Raw genomic sequence first — 19,894 nt, forward strand, 5'->3', positions numbered from 1 at the left:
TTCATATATATGATATTGGCCTTGGTCTTGGGTCCTTGTTCTTGGTTTGCATATGTCTCTATCTCTAGTCACGTTTATGGGTATAGCTCTAGGTTTGTCATTAGTCTTGGCTCTATTTTGATATCGAGTCTAGGCTTATTATTGTCTTGGTATTTGGTCGTGTTCGTAGATCTCAGTCTATCGTAAGCTGGAAGTGATGAATGTGAGATCGATCAAAAGAATGGTCGAGAGGCAAATTTTGTTTCTGTTGTATAGGGAATATTGGACATGGAAATGCAAGCACGAGAGTTAGTTAAAGATGCCAAGTGGAGTGTGGGGACAACTGAGTCTATGCCTAAGGTTTCATGCACTTCATCGATATGGATCCAAGGGGAAAAACTGAGGGTGATAACATATTTGAAGACAATTATATCAAGCCAACTCAATTAGTTGTTTGCAAAAACAATACATGAGAAGTCCTTGATGCAATAAACGGAAGTAAAATGGGTTGTTTATAGAGGCGGTACGATCGTTGTTACAAAGTAAAGAACCACTCGACTTCATGCCATACAGAGACCCATCAATGGTTTGTTAAGGATAAAAGGTAGGTATTAGGAATCAGCGACGATCCAATTTCCGCTTAACCAGTTTGGCCTTGTCCAAACTAAACCGATTAAGCCTTAAACCAGTTTGGGAGTGTTGAGATATGAAGCTCGACTAGGTTTAAATTAGTCAACCATGTAATTTAGTAGTTACATAATTAGAATCTAGTTAGAAGTGTTGACCTTAAAACCTTAAATAGGATTTTGTACTTAGAATGGGATACATTCTAGATCCTCCAGTACCAAGTTCATTGATATATAGGAATTACATCCTTATACCTATATTCTCCTCACACATGTGCACCCTGCATGTGAGTTGTATATATACCTCCTTGTGGGTATTTTTGTAACTTGATGCTTATTAATACAAATAAAGGTCTTTAGCTACACTCTTGTTAATCATCCCCCATTTATATTATTGTTCATAAGTTTATCTTCATCTCTCTCTTCCTCTCACACACATGCATACATAATATCACATAATCTTCTACCACTTTATCAATACTCACATAATTAGACCCTAATTAACCCTACTTAATTACCTAATTATTAACAGGGAGTTTCCAAACTTGAACTGAATCGGTTCCTGAATCGACCCTCTTTAACCAAGTTGATTAAGCCTTAACTGGGTTGGCCCAAACCGAACTGCCAACCCCTTTAAAAACATTTTACGATTCATGCTTGAGCCGAGTCATCTCTGATTCCAACAAGGTGTTATGAAGATACTTTTGAGAACATAAATATTGTTATGTATACAAAACCCATCAATGGCAATATTACCTCAATGTTCATGATATGGGTGGGAGTTGCTAAGTCATTCCAAACCACCTGCATAACAAAAAGCACCAAAGTGTGCAAAATGATGTAGTTGCACATCATGTGGAGAGAACTATAACTTTTTTAGTGTCTACAAAGAGGCCAATCTTGACCATGGGACCTAAATACACATATTTTCTTGATACATATCTCCTTCCTAAGAAGATACACGAGTCCAATGAGGAGATCTTAGATAATTATGTGTTGTAATTTGCTACTTCCCACCTCTTAGGTCGACGTTTACAACTCTCGCATAATTGTTATACTTATTATTGTTATAATTGTAATATTTGAAACAATAATATTATTGGACATCAATATTCCTACTAAGGATGAACAAACAATTGTGTTTGACACAAGTGATGCCATTTATGTAGAAGTTGTTGCACAAGAGGTTGGCCTAAAGCAATGAGCTTAATAGATGACCAAAATAACAAACACATGGCAAAACACTTTGTAGCCTTGCGTGGTTCACATGAAAAAGTGATTTATGCTTTGATATGTTGGAACCCCAATGGAGGTGCAAGCACCATCAATTACTTGATGGGATCTTCATCCCAATTTGAACGAGATAAGAGAGTTTACTATCAACAATAGACCTATTAGCTTGGACATAGATAATGCATATCCACACTTTTTAAGTGAAAAGTTGTTGCCAAAAAGATGCATGTGTTAAGAATGGGATCTTGCAAGATAAACACAAGTTTGCTCAGGATAACATTGAGGTGTGTGGTTGTTGAGTGTAAAGAATCAAGAGATGGATTCTTGTGAAGCGGAATAGGTGTGAACTGTGTGTGTGTGAGAGATAAAGAGAGAGAGAGAGAGAGAGAGAGAGAGAGAGAGAGAGTATACGCAAGGTTAAAAGTATATTAACAAGGGAGAAAGACTCAACAACATACAAGGTGGGAGGAGGGTGCTTTATGTAGTCACCCTCTCTCTTCATTAACTACAAGGCTCATGGAGCATGGGGAATGTGAAAGCTCATAAGTTATGTGTCATAGAATATGATTCTATGACTCATACTAAATGCTAGAATACAAAGTGGTGACATAATGGTGACTCTTGATCGTTGAGGTGTCTCTTCACTCTCAAGGTGATTTCACACACTAGACCAAGTTGAGCTTGATTCTCAACACGCCCCCTCAAGCTCAAGTCGGGTCGGTTTCAGACGGTATCCGAAATCCGCTTCAATTCACGTTCGGGAGTCCGCGTCGACTCGCGTTATGCGGAGTTGCGGAATCTGTGCTCCAGCTTGCGTTGCGCGTAGTTACGAAGTCTGTGCTTTGGCTTGCGTCTTTCTTCGCGGCTTTGTTGCGTGGTTGCGGAATCCACGCGTTATTGCGTAGTGTCTTCAGTACTCCCCCTCAAGCTTTGCAGGTCAGGGATCGTCAATCCGAGATCGGTCATGAATTGCCATAGCTTGTCGGCTCCTAAGGCTTTAGTGAAGATGTCAATCGTTTGAAGATCGGTGCTAATGTGTTGTAGGTCGACATCGCCAGCTAGAACGCGCTCTTGGATGAAGTGATAGTGCACTTTGATGTGCTTTGTCCACGCGTGGAACACCGGGTTCCGAGCCAGATAGATACTGCTCATGTTGTCACAGTAAAGGGAAGTCGGATCCTTGATGGGTACGCCCAGGTCCTTCAAAATCCTCTTGAGCCATACGGCTTCACACGCAGCTACGGCTGCGCCCCTGTATTCCACCTCCGTACTCAAAAGAGCGACGGTAGGCTGCTTCTTGCTACTCCAGGATATTGCTCCGCTGCTGAGGGAGAAAACAAATCCGGAGGTTGATCTTCTATCGGCTTTGTAGCCGGCCCAATCAGCATCGGTGTACCCCTCGAGTCGTATTGGCATCGCGGTCTTGTAGAGGATGCCGCAATCCATTGTGCCACACACGTATCGTAGAACTCACTTAGCGCAATCCAAGTGAGTATCACGCGGTGTTTGCATGAATTGGCTAAGGAGACCGGCCGGATAACTGAGATCGGGTCGAGTGATCGTGAGGTAGATGAGACTCCCGATGAGTTGCCGACACTGAGTCGGCTCACACGCTTTGGTGCCGGAGTGCCCATCTAGTTTGAGATTACGATCGAGTGGGGTTGCCACGGATTTGCACTCAGCCATCCCGAACTTGTATAACAGGTTGAGGATGTAGTGCTGTTGAGAGATCATGATTCCGGCCGGAGTCCGAATTACCTCGATGCCGAGGAAGTAGTGGAGCTCCTTCATGTCTGTCATCTCGAACTTGTCGGAAAGGAGGGATTTGACCTTATTGATTTCGACGAGATGCTCACCTCCAATGACTAGGTCATCCACATATAAGATGATGACGATCGGACTTGCAGAATCGCTTCGTATGTAGAGGGAGTTGTCTGATTTTGACATACGGAAGCCGATTTGATGAAGATATTGCGTTATCTTCGAATGCCAAGCACACGGTGCTTGCTTGAGGCCGTAGAGTGGCTTCTTGAGTCAGCATACGACTTTTGGATGAGTGCTCGAGTTGAAGCCGGGTGGTTGGATCATGTACACCTCCTCTTCTAATTCGCCTTGTAGAAAGGCGTTCTTGACATCCATTTGATGGAGGTGCCACCCTTTCGCCGCGACATTCGCAATTACGGTCCGCACCGTCGTCATCTTTGCCACCGGGGCAAAGGTCTCTTCGTAGTCGACGCCATGTGTCTGAGCGTATCCTTTCGCTACGAGTCGAGCTTCGTACGGTTTACGGAGCCATCAACGTTATACTTCACCTTGTAGATCCATCTGCATCCAATCGCCTTTTTGTGTGGTGAGGTGGGAACGAGATCCCACGTCTCGTTCTTCCGTAGTGCCTGCATCTCCTCATTCATTACTTCGATCCATCGCGGGTCCTTCGCGGCTTCCGAAAAGGTTTCCGGCTCCCGTACTATCACTACCTTCATCATAAAGGCGTAATGGTACGCCATATAATCGTTGTAGCCAAATCGGTTTACGGGGTTCTTTTCACGAGTGGATCGGCGGAGCTTTTCATTTGCAGAGATGAGGGCTTTCTTGGCTCCGATTGGTACCTCGAAACCGCCGAACTCACTGTCGAGTGAGTGAGTCGATTCATCGTTGCCGAAGCGATTGTCTTCATATTCCGCCATTTTCGCCTTGCCTTTGTCCATCTTCGGGCTAGGCCGTGATATGCTTTGATCGCTCAAAGGCTCTTGTGGTCCGCTCAGTCGGGTCGTGATCGGACTTTCTTCGAACATGCGCGTAAGGTGATCTTCATCCTCTATCTCTTGTTCGGTGGATTTCGGGTCGAGCGGACTCGGAGGCGAAGTTGTCTCTGGTGCGTACCAGGATGCGGACTCGTAAAAAACGACGTCTCGACTTACCCGAGATTTTCGAGTTGAGGGGTTGTAGCACTTGTACCCCTTTTGCTCCAGTGAGTATCCTACGAGGATACATTTCTCCGACTTCGGGTTGAGCTTTTGACGCTTCTCGTCGGGGATGTGCACGTACGCAATAGAGCCAAATATCCGAACATGTGATAGGTTCGACTTCTTTCCAAAGAATCTTTCGTGCGGAGTGACCTCGTGCATGCCGGATGTTGTGCGCCGGTTCATTAGGTAGACGACCGTATTTGCCGCTTCGGCCCAATATGACTTGGGCATATGCTTCTCGTTCATCATGGCCCGCGCTACTTCGAGGATGTGCCGATTTTTGCGCTCGGCTACTCCATTTGTTGCGGAGTGTGTCGGCAAGTGAATTCTCGCCGAATTCCTTCCTTTCGGAGATACGCCGTGAAATGGTCCGAGAAGTACTCCTTGCCGCCATCCGATCGAAGGCATCGTACATGTCGGCCCGTGGCTTTCTCGACTTCATTCTTGAAATTTTGGAAGTGTCCGAACACTTCGCTCTTTTGCCGCATCGGGTAGATCCAAGTGTGCCTAGAAAAGTCGTCGATGAAGAGCACGTAATATCGGCATCCGCCGAATGTCACCGTTTGAGGCCGACCCCATACATCGGAATGAATTACGTCGAGTACGCCTTTGCTCACATTCCGCTCCTTCGGAAATGGGTGTCGGTGTTGCTTGTTGAATTGGCACGCTTCGCATACACCTTCAATCTCCTTCTCTTTGAATGTCGGGAGTCCGATGACGACTCCTTTCGATTTCATTGCTTTGAGTTTATTGAGATTGATGTGGCCAATTCGCTTATGCCATAGCTCTATGTCGGAGTCGGCTTTCGAGCTTTTCGCGAACATGGCGGATTTCATCTCGTGCGAATCGAGAATGAACATCCGGCCCTCTCTTCTTCCGCGTGCGATGATTTGGCCTTCTTTTTCGATGAAGCACCCTTCTTGATCGAATCGTACTTGCATCCCTTGCTCAACCATTTGGCCGACCGAGACCAAATTCTTCGTGATGGTGGGAACATGCAAGACATTTTTAATGTATGTTTGCTTACCTCTTTCGCCGAACGGGACATTGCCGATGTGCCGAATCGGGTGCGTAGTGTCATCTCCGGTTTCGACATAACCGGGTCGCTCCGGCTCTCGAAGTTCGAGAAACCATTCTTTATGGGATGTCATATGGTTTGAGGCTCCGGAGTCTACAAACCATACGTCCTCCGGATTGAGGGCACTAGTTGAGGTAGAGGCCGACATAGAGTTTGCTCTATGTTTCATCATGAACATTCCGCCATGGTCGGAGTTGCGTGCATACATTCTGCCACGATCTTCGTAGTCGGAGTTGTTCCCGTACATTCCACTATACTCTTCGTAGTCGGAATTGTGTGCGTAATTCGTGAGTTGTCGGCTTGTGGAAGCCGATTCACGCATCTTCTTTCGGCACTCTTCTTCGTGGTGGCCGAGCTTTCCGCAATATCCGCATTCGGTTGCGTTTTGACGGCTCGAGCCGGAGTGGAAGCTCCCCCTTCTTGCAAAGGTTCCTCGTTGGCCTCCGTTTTGCGGCCGAAATTGGGAGTTGTTGTCGTAGGTCAAACCTCGTCCGCCGTGTCCTTGGCCGAATTGGCCTCTCGCTCGTCCGCGTCCTCTTCCTCCATTAGAGTGCGTGTAGAGCATGTGGCCTTCCGACTCATTACTCTTCGTACGCACGTGGTTTTCTTCGACCAATAGCATTGATTGGAGCTCGAAGAAGGAGGGAGATTTCTCCCATGCTAGAATGGCGGTTCGCATCGCGTCGAACCATGGTGCGAGGCCGCCGAGGCATATTTGAACCATCTCATCATCATCTATACTTACGCTTATTGAGCCGAGCGAGTCGCAAAGCTCCTTGATCTTCAAGGTGTATGTCGTGATGGACATGTCCCTTTGTTGAATGTTGTTCAACTCTTGGCGGAGTTGAAGCTTCCTCGCGGTCGTGTTGGCGGCGAAAATCTTTCGTAGATTTTCCCACGCTTCCTTCGGTGTCTTGGCTTCTCGAATGTAACCGAGCATGTGGTCGTGAACACATGTCGCCAAACAATACATCACGCGGCTTGCTCCCATGTCGCGTACCCAGGAGCCACTTCGGTGGGTCGGTCTTCATGCGCTCCTTTGATGTAGCTCCAATAGCCTTGTCTGACAAGGTATTGGTGCATCTTGTACTCCCAAGATGCGAAGTTGTTTCGATCCAACTTCTCGGTAGGGAGAGCGCTCCCCATTTGAGTATTCATTATGTCGATTCTTCTTCTTCTTTTTCTCTCTTCGAATACGAGCTATGTAGCGACGTTACAATAGCTAAGAGCCGGTTCTTGGTCGTCGGCGTAGAGCGCAACACACGATCACGATGAGGCGAATGGGCTAGATCGAGCTACCAAATCGCTCTGATACCATGTAAAGAATCAAGAGATGGATTCTTGTGAAGCGGAATAGGTGTGAATTGTGTGTGTGTGTGTGAGATAAAGAGAGAGAGAGAGAGAGAGAGAGTATACGCAAGGTTAAAAGTATATTAACAAGGGAGAAAGACTCAACAACATACAAGGTGGGAGGAGGGTGCTTTATGTAGTCACCCTCTCTCTTCATTAACTACAAGGCTCATGGAGCATGGGGAATGTGAAAGCTCATAAGTTATGTGTCATAGAATATGATTCTATGACTCATACTAAATTCTAGAATACAAAGTGGTGACATAATGGTGACTCTTGATCGTTGAGGTGTCTCTTCACTCTCAAGGTGATTTCACACACTAGACCAAGTTGAGCTTGATTCTCAACATTGAGTATACAACACAATAACAAGCTTGATTTAGAGCCCGTTTTATAAACTCACACAAGGGTTGCTAGATTCATTGGATTATGTAGCCACATGTTGTGGTACAAGAAGACACTTGTCGTCGCCAAAAGTGACTCGAGGATTTCATAGACTCAGACAAGAAGAATCCTTCAAACATATTGTGAAGAAGGAGATATATTTGGCTAAAATTGAAGCCAAGATGTATACAACATTCATAGGACAAGAAAGTAAAAGAGCATGGAAAATGTTTAATGTAAGGTAACCTAACACGCAAACTCACGCGACAAGTGAATCAAGAACTAAATGTGTGGGGTTTTAGGCCAAAGAAACTTGGAAGGTGTCACAATAGTTTGAGCAATTGCAATTTGTCGTGCGTGTGGGACTGCCCATCTAAGACCACAAACTCCTTAGTTGAAGAAATTCTTTAGTGACTTATATTTAGTTGTACTTATTTTGGTTTGTGGTTCTGAAAGAGAGACAATTTTTTAAGATGTAAGGTGTTGTTCAATCACAAAAGCCATTTTAGCTTATTAAAAAGTCTTTGCATCTCTCTTCTTGATTTTTATTTTTGTAATCATAATAGAGTTGCTAACGATTTTCTTACTTTTGCATGAATTATAAAATACCATGATCTTGATGGAAGTGTTCATCTCTTAAGAAGTAGGAGGGTGTATGGCATTTGTTTATTGACTTGGAGAAATTTTGTATGAGGAAGCGCTTCCAAACATTTTCAAACATTTTCAAAACCGAATGAGGCCCCATACCTTCACGCCATAGAGAAGCCTCAATGCCACCAAAGAGTGAAAAAGGTATTTCTCAAGGACCCAACATTTAATGTCTCCCCCATTGCATATGTTCTCAAATGTATAACAAGCTCTCTTTCCCATCTCTAAGTTAACAGGTTGCCCATTTCTTTCATTTATGGGTTTGCGGGAACTTCAAGCCCAAATATGTAAAGCTTTCCACGATTTCAAGCGGGCATCATATCATTGTATGTAATGCATGTCTTATCCTTATTTTGGCTCTTCACAAAGCTTAAATCTTCGTTTTAGAGCTATTGAGAGCGATTGACGCGTAACTATGTTACAGATGCATGCGAAACTCATCTAATGCTGTCATATGCTTTTGTGCATCTCCTAATAAAGCATTTACAAAAATGCACCACAACATTCAATCGATCGATTATAGGGTGGGACCATCATTAATCATCACATCTCTTTTGTTGTGGGATCTCCTCGAAGCTCTTTATACTCTGGAGACATCACGAGGGATCGAAATTTAAATGACCAATGAGGACTCGATAAATGATTGGGACATTTATCATCTCCAAAACAAACAAAATTCAAGTGAGAGATAGAAATAAAGATATTACATATATACAGACGCCCCAAAAACGAAGATGGAAATGATTGTATATAGAAATAAAGAAGCAAAAGAAATAGAAAAATAAAAATAAAAATAAAAAAAAGAAAAATAAAAAGAAAAAGAAAAAGAAGAAAAAGAAAAAGAAAAAGAAAAAGAAAAAGAAAAAGAAAAAGAAAAAGAAAAAGAAAAAGAAAAAGAAAAAGAAAAAGAAAAAGAAAAAGAAAAAGAAAAAGAAAAAGAAAAAGAAAAAGAAAAAGAAAAAGAAAAAAGAAAAAAGAAAAGAGAGAAAAGAAAAAGAAAAAGAAAAAGAAAAAGAAAAAGAAAAAGAAAAAAGAAAAAGAAAAAGAAAAAGAAAAAATCTAAAAGAAAAAGAAAAAGAAATAGAAAGAGAAAGAGAAAAAGAAAAAGAAAAAGAAAAAAGAAATATGTATTATGTATGTATGTATGTATGTAGATGAAGTAGGAAGATTTAGGTTAATTTTAATTTGATTTACAAAGCGCTGAAGAGAGATTCTTTTCTCCTCTTCATTTTCCACACACACAGACAGACAGACAGACAGACAGACAGAGACAAACAATGAAATGAATGACGACCTTCTTCTCCTTCCTTCTCATCGATATGAGACGTAGCGCGCTGCTCTAATGATTCTTATCCTCCCTCTGCTTCTTCTTACCTCCCTATCTGCTCAGAGATGAGCAATTCTTGCCCTAATTCCTGTGGCTTCTGGCGACCTACTACCGCTTTCTTCTACAGTTCTCGTTTTCTCTGCAGTGAAAGTGGAAGCTTCCATAACCATCGATTCTCCTTCAAAGAAGATCCCAGAACCTTCAGAATTCGCAGAGTAAGTGGTCTCTTCTTGCTTCCCTTTTGGTAGGGCTCAATTGATTTAAAAAATCCTCTTTTAGTGGCCGCCGCCTCTGTAACTTTCTGATACTTCACTACTCTGTCGAATCATTTACAAATTTGAAATCGAATCTTTTAGATAAGTTTGTTTAATAATATTGTCCGGGTTGCTTGAATTGCCAACCAAAATATTATACTGAAATATGTCTCAATGATTGAACGTAACTTAATCCTGAACAACATCCCGAAATTTAGAGACATCCTTAACGAAGATTTTTCAAAATTTGAAGGTGATTCTCAAATAACTGAAGTGTAAATTACCGCAAACTCATTTATGTTTGAACACTCTTTGTCTCATGGTTTCACAGCATCATCTGAAGCGCAACTGATGTGTTGAGTTTTCTATATGTTATTCAAAGTTTGATGTAGGGAGTGGCAAACAAAATAACTGCAACTCTGAAAAGTCTTCATGAGCTTTTGAGCAAAAATGTCTAGTTTTTGCGTAATGATAGGGTACTTTGTGTGTCTTGTCACGGCTAGCATCTTCTGAATCAGAATGTATCTTTTGGTTAGGAAAATGAGGAGATGTCCCTATGATATTCTTGGTTTCAAGGTGAGAAGTGGGAAACAAATGCTGCAATTTTCTATAGTTTCAATCATTCACTTATTTTGAGCACTTGAAGTAATGTTGATTGAGAAACAAGCTGTTTTGTTTGAGATAGAACTAATAGGACATTAGAGTTAAAAATTTGGGAAATAACCATCATTCTTTAAAATTTAGGGTGGTGGCCAAAGAAATCATTCAAAAAAGTCCATTGTTCTCTTGAACTTAGGAGATATGAGCAGATTTCGGAAACCTGGAAAGCCCTAATCATTACTACATATGTACTTAGTGGGAAAAGGAAATAATTTCTTATCAGTTTTATTTTCTAACTATATAATAAGTCCCTTGGTTCTATGTAAGAAGGGAAACTTTAATGTAGATTGTTTTGTAGATTGTGCTATTTTTATATTAAAAAATTAAATAGCTGTCTGAATCAGCAAAAACCTCAAATGAATGTTTGGTCACATTAAAAAAAAGGTATATACGTCATCACTATCCTTCATTCATGTTGTTGTAGTTCAATATGTATTTGTAGGGACTACATTCATTTTGTTTTTTCTAATGATCAAATTTCAAGTTGATATTTTGCTTGTCAAGTGCGTGAGCTCATGCTATACTCAAAATATCTATCTCAATTTTCTATGCTCTGTTATATTTACAATTTTTAGTCAACCAGGGCATGATATCACTCTTCCCGAAATTAAATTATTGATATATGAAACCAAATGTAATCTTTCCATATGCATAAAAGTTTCATTTGGACTGGTGTATAATCGTGGCCTCCTACAACATTTCTCGATATGCAAAACCATTTCAAGTAACTTGCTAGGTTTGGTACTTTCTCTACACATCTGGGGTCATCTGATTGTACCTAAACATGTAATTGGTTTGCAGAGAGGGCATCGGAAGCAGATTCATGGCTTTCATGCACAGGGGAAACAAATTGATGATTTTGAAATAGTGGAAATTCAGAGTGTTACAAGTGATTGTCACGTTGGATATAAAGTCAAAGAGTACTTCCTCAACCTCTCCTTTCAGATTCGTTTTTACATATTTTCTTTCATTAGCATAAATGTCCTATATTTTGGTTAGTAGAATTGCAATCTTAACAATTAGCTAGTCTTAATATTTGGAAACATTTTTTAAGGCTTATGATGCCATTTTTAATTGATTTGGAATATACACATGAAGTGGAAAGAGAATGAGAGAATAATGACATTAATAGAGACAAAGATGAAATGGACAAAATTTCTTGATCAATATCAGCAAAATTATGCATCATGAAGGAAGCTGTATACATGGTGGGCGAATAAGCATAATGAGGTTATAGTGCAAAACTTCTTCTATGGCTTTGACCTAACTGGATTAGATGCAAGCATATCTAAAGTTGGTCATGGCTAAGAAAAAATATAGAAAATGGGAAGATCCAAAACTTTGTAAAAGTACAGAAACTATTATGCACGTGTCATATTTATATAGCTTCCAAGTGAAAAGAAGATCTAAGGATTGGTAATCAGGTCAGGCTAACATGAAGTCGCCAGTGTAAATGACATGATCTATATTATAAAGAAATCAGAATCTGCTGAAAATAGTTGATGTACTTAATCAATCATTAGGCTCATGTCCCATTGTGTAACAGTAGGGTTCCATGATAGTGACGTGCAAAGTTTTTCCCAATTGGTAATAGAGTTTTACTTGTTCTCTCCACTATAATTCTCTGTGGATCTGTCAAAAATGGCCTCCTTTGGGATAATAAAAAATGTATTCTATTCTATTAAAGAATGGGAAAAGGTCCAAAATACCCCCGAGTTTTTGTTATTTGTGCAAATACCTTTGGTCAACCTCCAAAATGGAGAAAAGAAGAGTAATTGACCATATAACTGCTCAAATAGCACATGTAAATCCTGTTTGGGGGGGTTTGGCCAAGGGTATTTGGGAAAACAAAGAAAAACTCAGGCCCATTTCAGGTTTTTTTCCCTAAGAAATTAAGTTAAATGTGATCATTATATTTTCACAATGATTTACATTCTCTTTCAAAGAACTGAAAATTTTAATTTAATGTATTTATAGGGGCGACACCCTCACGGCAATTGCAAATAAGTTTAACACAAAATTGCATTCTATTGCCCTTGCAAACAAAATAGTTGATGTTCACTATATACCTGCTGGAAAACTGTTGCTTATACCGTTGCAGTCAATAAATTCTGATCAGGTAAGTAAAACTCTATTATGACAGGAACATATGCTCTCTACACACAAGCCTTGAGCATACATGCATGCATGTGTTTCCTATTGATATGAAAGAATATATATATTTGCCAATGCTGTTGAAGTGGTAGCACATCATTTATCAAGCGCACTAGGTGTTATTGTGCCTATAGTAGACAGTTCTTGAGGACATCTTTAGTTTTTCTATGCATGAAGTATTCCAAGGCTTGCTAGTAGTTGTTGATATGAAAATAATGACAGATTTAGTATTGTGGAATCCAAACAAATGTGTGCTCCTTTTAATCAAACTATCAGAGGATGCTTCCCTTCATTTGTCCAGGTTCTGGTATTTACATGGTAGACATGGCATTGAGGGTTTGTAATGTTTTGAACATAGTTGTAAAATACTTTTGCATATAATATGCACACAATATGTATGCTTATTTCAAAAGTATTTAACCTTTTTTTTAACGTACTTAGAATACATACTGTAAACATAAAATACGTAGAATATGTTAAAATAACATTTATATTTGTATTGCATCCAGAAATTTCTTTACTAACTTTGGACGATTTGATCTCTCTAATTCATTCAAGTATCAGACAGAAAACTTCATGAAATGACGGAATCATGCCAAAACTTTGCCCAATGAAGAAATCATTTAATCTCAGACGACATTTTGTGGTCAAAATATTATTACTATTTATTTTTAGGATATGTAAAGTACTTGTTAAATACGTGGAACAGTTTGAAATGGCAGTTGTAAAATGCAGAATGCATGTTAAATACTTCCAAGGATTCTAAAATGCGTTTTATACATAAAATGCACATTTTTTGAACATAGAATGTAATATTCGCATTCTTCTGCTCAATCATTTGTTTGCAAATGAATGCGTATTATGTTTTCTTTTGGTGTTAAAATTTTTTTTTCTCACTTTTTTACCTTAAAAAAAGTTTTACCTTATAGTAAATAATGAATACAAAGGTATGGTATTTACCATACTTAGGATTTGGCAATGGCTCGGCTCAAGCCTAAACCAAACCGTTAAACTGTTTTTAAACGGTTGCCAGTTTGGTTCAGTTTGGTTTAGGCTTGAGCTTCCTTAACCAGTTTGAGCTTGGTTTGGGATGGCTGAAGCCGAATGGAACTGATTTGGGTCAGTTACCAAGCTGGTTAAGACTTAATCAGCTTGGCTAAAATGGTTTCTAAACCAGTTTAGGCTTAACCGGTTTGGTTTGGATAAGGCCAAACCGGTTAAGCTTAAACCAAACTGTTGCCGATTCCTAACCATACTCAAATGCAAATGCACGTATGGTACGTATGTTTCGTACTATGGTTTTGAAGGCATGGAATATGACTACTGAAGTTATAATAGTTTTTTTCCCCTAATACTTTTTTGTTTCTTTATCACAATAATCAATGACATCCATGAATATTTGCTCAAATGCCTGATGATTAATCACGAATGATTGTTGCCTTTGCTTCCAACATTCATTTTCCTGCTGGAGAAAAAGTGTTTTTTGTAGTTGGGGCAAGTACAGTGGATGTCCATAAAGTACTGTAATTATTTCAGAACATGGACAACAGAAATTAGAGTACTAGAATTTCCATCTGTTAAGGCTTAGAAATATGTATAAGGAAGTTTTCTTTCATGTGATTATGTAATATAAGACACTTTGAGGTATGCAACTCAAGACAATCAGGAACACATACCTGAACTGCCAAAAGGAGGCAAGGGTGGATGCAAATGAAAGCATCATCCTCTAGTATGTAATCAGCTGATCACTTCATACCGTAGAATCTAATGTGTAATTGATATCTCTTGTACTAGTATCTAAGCTCCCTACCAACATGGCCCTGCCTAATCTAAGTCTTGGATAGGGAGAGGCCATGTGCAGGAAAGTGTTTTGCTAGGTAGAAATATCATGCAATAATACTGCATAATGTTTCATCCATGGTGTACTGATTCAGAGAAATATTTCAGTTCGTGATCGAAACATGCACACCCACAACTCACCAATAGTGCATTTTTGCCGAGATACTAAATTAAAATGAGGATTTAGCTCACTGATACAACTAGCATAGATGGAGACACTAATTCCAAGTATGCCCAAAATGAATACTTGTCTCAAGTTACATCATATGTTGTTTCATGATCTCCTTTCAATTGTAGCCTTGATTGCTCCTTTGTGGATCTTAATTGCATGGAACTGAACCCTGTAATTTGAATCGACATACTATTAAGGCTGGATAATGAACAAAGAGGGATCAATCCACCGCTCCCCTTGGACATGCATTGAGAGAATAAATTCCTATGTATCGTCGTATTGATTTGTTATTCACCTCAACAACATGGATGCTCAACTCTGTCACGGCGTATGATATTGATAGGGCAGATCCACTGCTCATTATCAGTTACTGATAGCGATTGGAAGATTTGATGGTCTACAAACAAAAGGCCGTCTGTTGATTATGTTCTCTAGAGTCTGAGAGAGAGGAAGACCACATATTTTTCGGCTATCATGTCTCCTACTTCCTTTTCCTTTTCCTTTTCAGAGAAGGTTTTGGACCATTATAAATCATTATGGACTTAAAGGGCCAAAGATGCGTGGAACTCTTCTTGCTAGAACTAAAACATCATTACGAGAGACTCTTGAGAGATATGAAATGCATCCTCTAAGAAAGAGGAAAAAAGACAACCTACCCAATAAGAAGCATCACCCAATAAGAAGCATCAAATTTTTTTCACAGCCTCACCACTTTCCACCATTTCTGCCCCTCAGCATTCAATAAACACATAGAAATCACCTTAGAGAAAGCCATAGAAATGCTCTGATTTCATTGGGCAATTTCGCCTTTAATAGACATTGATACATCTTTTCTTCTTTCTCTATCAAAATAATAAAATATCCACACATCCATACAATCCAAACTTTATTGCTTGAAAAACAATACATGAAAGAGTTGGCCAACAATACACAAGTATTTTTTATAGCATCACTTTGATCGAGTCATGCACTTTCTTTGCCCTTCACCATTGTTACTCGGTTGACTCTACATAACGAGTTTTGCTGGCACAGAATCATCCAAGTCAGGCTAGAGAGGGGCTCAGAGAACCACAGTGCGAGCAGTGGCATGAAAATTTAGCCATCATATGTTCAAATATAGTCCCTGACACTTTCCATCCCATTCGTACTAATGTTTGATGCATTCCTCCACGTTGTCCTGGGGTGGCCTGAGCAACATACCACTGTTCCGAGTCACCAAGCAGTGAAACTTCATCCTATGCTCCATATGTCAAAGATCTTTCTGCATATGTAGGACTGGTAAGAATTCAAAAAATTGAGTAGTTATCCTCCATTCTGTCGAAGACCATGAGCCAACCTTCTGAAACTGCTCTAATTTGCCCACTTACGCAGGATTTTTCTTCTGTTGGTTTTCTTCACTTTGTGTATTTCACTCCATACTCCTTCTAAACCTTGAGGTGTATTGATGCCTTGATGATTTGTATGGAAAGTTCTGAAATGGGTGTTGGAATCTCTTTGTATGGTTGTCTTTGCTATTACTGATACCTCAAGTCTTGACAAAGAGATTTCCTTTTTTGGGTTTCAAATTCTAAATTTCCCATATCACGAGATTCAATATTTAGTTTGATTCTTTGAAGATTTTTTATGTGGATACAAACTTGTTTCATTGGGAAATTACTGCAACTATGAGAATTGGATATAGGGGTTGAGTGATGGCACTCATAATTATAATAGTTCCTGTTCATGCGATAGTCACTTTTATTGACATAGACTTTAAAACATAGAATCAACAGTGTGCTTTTCTTTGAACTTTTGAAGAAAAATTCCTTTAGACGATGCAAATTAACCTTCATCATCTATCAAATTTCTACATGTTTCATCAGGTTCAAAGAAAAAATCATCAACCATCGGTAGTAATCAGAAGCAATATTGAAGATGAGGTTGATAATGTCATAATGCAATCAGAAAACATTCCAGGAAATTTTCCAAAGCGCACTTCTGCTTCATTTTTCCAAGTTTATCATGTAAGTTTGGCACTCAGTTTGATACATTTAAAATAGAATAAATAATTTTAAGAAGTTCTGTCTTCTTTTACTTTCTTTGTTTCCTGCCTAAGAGTTAAATTTCTTCATTAATTTCAATAAGAAAGAAAGAAAGAAAGATATATTAACGTCTTTTAAGAGGCCAAAATGGCCTATAAACAATAGATTACATTGTAAGTGTTGTCTGGCAGGGAGTGCAAAATTAATGGAAAAAAATCTAAAATCGAAATAAGAGAGATTATAGGGTAAATGACAAAGCAAATTTTGCATAAAAGCCAGAAACAGTAGAGAAATATTTGAGGGAGAGAGAGAGAGAAAGATCTATTAACATCTTTTAAGAGGCCCAAATGGCCTATGAGACCAAATAAGAGATAGCAAGAGAAGGTTCAAATTCCAACTAAGGATCAAGATGTTACCTTGTACTGTTATTTCCTGAGGTCATAATTTTAATGTCCTCTTATTCCCTATAGTAGGCTTAAGCACTTGAGAAAGATGTGATACTGATTCGTGCAGCTTACAGGATTGTATGGTTAATGCTATAATGTTTTCTCTTAGATTTGTAGTAGCCTGAAACATCCTTTGATGAATTAGCTCTCATAACTTCTTCTTTTTTTCCTCATTCTATTATTCTTTCAATCTGTAATTTATGTCAACCTTCACTCTACCTGATACTACAGACACAAGCAGGCTTTATTATTTAATTATTCATTCTATGCTTGTGTGAGAAACATAGAAATAATTGGTGTCTATTATATCATATATTTCAGGTTAGAATAAAAGTGAAATAGTGTTTGTTGCATCTAGAGATACAATTCTTGGAGGTTGGCCACTGTAGCTTATGGATTTAGAAGAGGTGTATGTAGAGAGAGAAACAAAGAGAGGTTATTGTGATGCTAACAGGTTAGAGTAGCATCATCTGTTTTGGTGCTACTGGCTGTATTTTACCTTGTGAGGAAGTGCATATCTTATTTCGATGTGCCAAAGCCTCAGGAAATTGTATTTCACAACTTGAGAGATGCAGAATCTCAATCAAGGATAAGAAGATGGGAAGGTATCTTAAAAGAAGACGAGAAATTAGATGAAGCTAATATGGCAGCTTTTCCAGAAGAACAGAGCATATCGGTAAGATGCCATGAAAATTGCCTTTGTATCATTGTAATTTCATGAGTCATCCACACCCTTTAAATAAATGTTTGAAGTGTTTAGAATATCATAGACTCATGATATATCTGAATTTGGATGTTTTTTTAAAGATCTTTTATATTATTCCCAAGAGGTTATGCAATGAATGTGTTCTTCCAGATCATAAGTCATTCTCATCAATTTAATAGTCGTATTCATCACATCATTTAGAATCTTACAAGACAGAATATCAAAGAAATTTTGAATGTGTTTCTTCTAGTCTCTTATATCTTCTGCTTGGATATTATAAACTTTTATATGAAGAGTAATATTTTGATTGCAAAAATGATGAGGCATGGCTATCATAATAAGCAAACTAGAAGACTAATATCTTGCCAACTTCTGGGTTTTATCATAGTTTTAGATCCTTTTCTGTATTGGGTGTCAAAAGATGAGGGCTAATTTGCCTGAGCATACTTACTAACATAACAGTTAATAAGATGCAAATATCCTTATTTCTATCTGAATTGTTTAACCATTGGCTGTCCTTAAATGTAAATTTCTCTATGCCACCAATCCTAACTGCAGTAGCATTTCCTTACATAAGAGTGCCCATCCTCAGTACATAGATATTGTTATTATTTAGCGATTATTAATCATGTATTTTGCATTGTAATATTTAAAACAATCAGTCATGTATCCAGCAGTCATTAATCATGTACAATTGTCATATTTCAATTAACTTTCTTGTCTATATCCTGCAAAAGTAGCATGCTATGCTACAAGCCATTAATGGAACATGAAAATATGTTTGAAGAAGATTTTGGTAATTACACCGATATATGCTATGCCACAAGCCATTAATGGACTCCGAAAGTATATTTAAGAGAAACTACTTGGTACTTCTGATGGGCATTTTTTGAAGAATTTTCCTTTCGTCCTTCCAGGAACTGGAGGATGAGAAACTAGAAGAATCTTATGCTCAACTGGAATCAGTATACATGCAATTCCTTGCAGATAGTGGATTGTCAACATCAGGTTATTGGCGAGGTGGGGCACCGGTTGCCTCAGATAAAGATTGAGATGGTTTGAGAATGGTTATATTATTCTGAATTCATTGGCACAGGTATACATATGCTGTCACTGAGCTTCTAATTCCATGTAGGGTAGTTTGGCTGTATTTGATGAGCCAATCCTAAAAAATGTGACTTAAGAGGGAAGTTCATTGAAATGTAAGCTTTTTCGGTTCAATATGTGCTAATTTATTTTTTAATCCAATAGCATTTTTTAAATTGTACTATAACCAGACAGTTTTATGTTTTCTGGGAAATGTATGCATGTAATCACTTAATCAATTCTCTCCTTGTTGCCTCTCCAAATAAACCCTTATACTTTCCATGACTAGAACCTCATGATAACTTGGTGATTGCATGGTACTCAATTATTCCTTTGATGATCTGATAGTGTTTGAACATGAATAAAACAAACAAGGTGCATGCATAAGAGGATTTGGAGCAACATTGGAAACTTGGAGATTGCATATTTTGTTTTCATTACCTTGATCAAATAATAGAGGCAGCTACAAGAGGCAAGCCTTGACAATGCATGAGGTTACTTTTGTTCGTGCAAGGAGAAAAACATTATGAATTGACTACATTGAAAGGCACAGAGGACCCATGAAGTGAAGATTTTTAGGCAAATGAACTTTATTGACCTCTCATGGACCAAGCCTCACAATACTTGGTTCTCACTGAAATACAATGCTTGGTATCTGCACATGAAGTAAATAAATATGAATGTATATATTTGTGAAGATTATAATCACTGTTCGTGTTAAAAGCTCATGGTCACTATAGTTATATGTTATGGGTTTGCAACAGCGATTGAAAAGTATTAAAACTGAAGAAAATCAATGACTGAACTTTATACTTTGACGCACACTAAAATGTGGTTGATGAAGACAAAATTCAATATCAGTTAATATGTTAAGAAACAAAATACAGGATATTAATTAAGGCATTGAAACCATCTTCAAGAACAAGATTGTAGAGTATGATTTGTCATGATGCTCATGATAT

The 19,894-nt window shown here is 38.8% G+C and overlaps 1 protein-coding gene across 1 annotated transcript; it reads left to right on the top strand.

Moving 5' to 3' along the window:
- The first annotated feature begins 9,553 nt into the window (after window positions 1–9,553).
- Window positions 9,554–19,067, top strand: LOC147850282 (uncharacterized). The gene is made up of 6 exons (XM_087336290.1): window positions 9,554–9,809; window positions 11,310–11,428; window positions 12,486–12,627; window positions 16,536–16,676; window positions 17,595–17,816; window positions 18,764–19,067. Exons 1-6 carry the CDS (start codon window positions 9,660–9,662, stop codon window positions 18,896–18,898), a joined length of 909 nt encoding a protein of 302 aa, XP_087192416.1. The 5' UTR covers window positions 9,554–9,659; the 3' UTR covers window positions 18,899–19,067.
- Window positions 19,068–19,894: the final 827 nt, after the last annotated feature.

This window comes from Azolla caroliniana, unplaced genomic scaffold (assembly GCF_043228905.1).
Source record: "Azolla caroliniana isolate FFs.n. ecotype wild unplaced genomic scaffold, voAzoCaro1.0.p SCAF_21, whole genome shotgun sequence".
Classification (NCBI taxonomy): domain Eukaryota; kingdom Viridiplantae; phylum Streptophyta; class Polypodiopsida; order Salviniales; family Salviniaceae; genus Azolla; species Azolla caroliniana.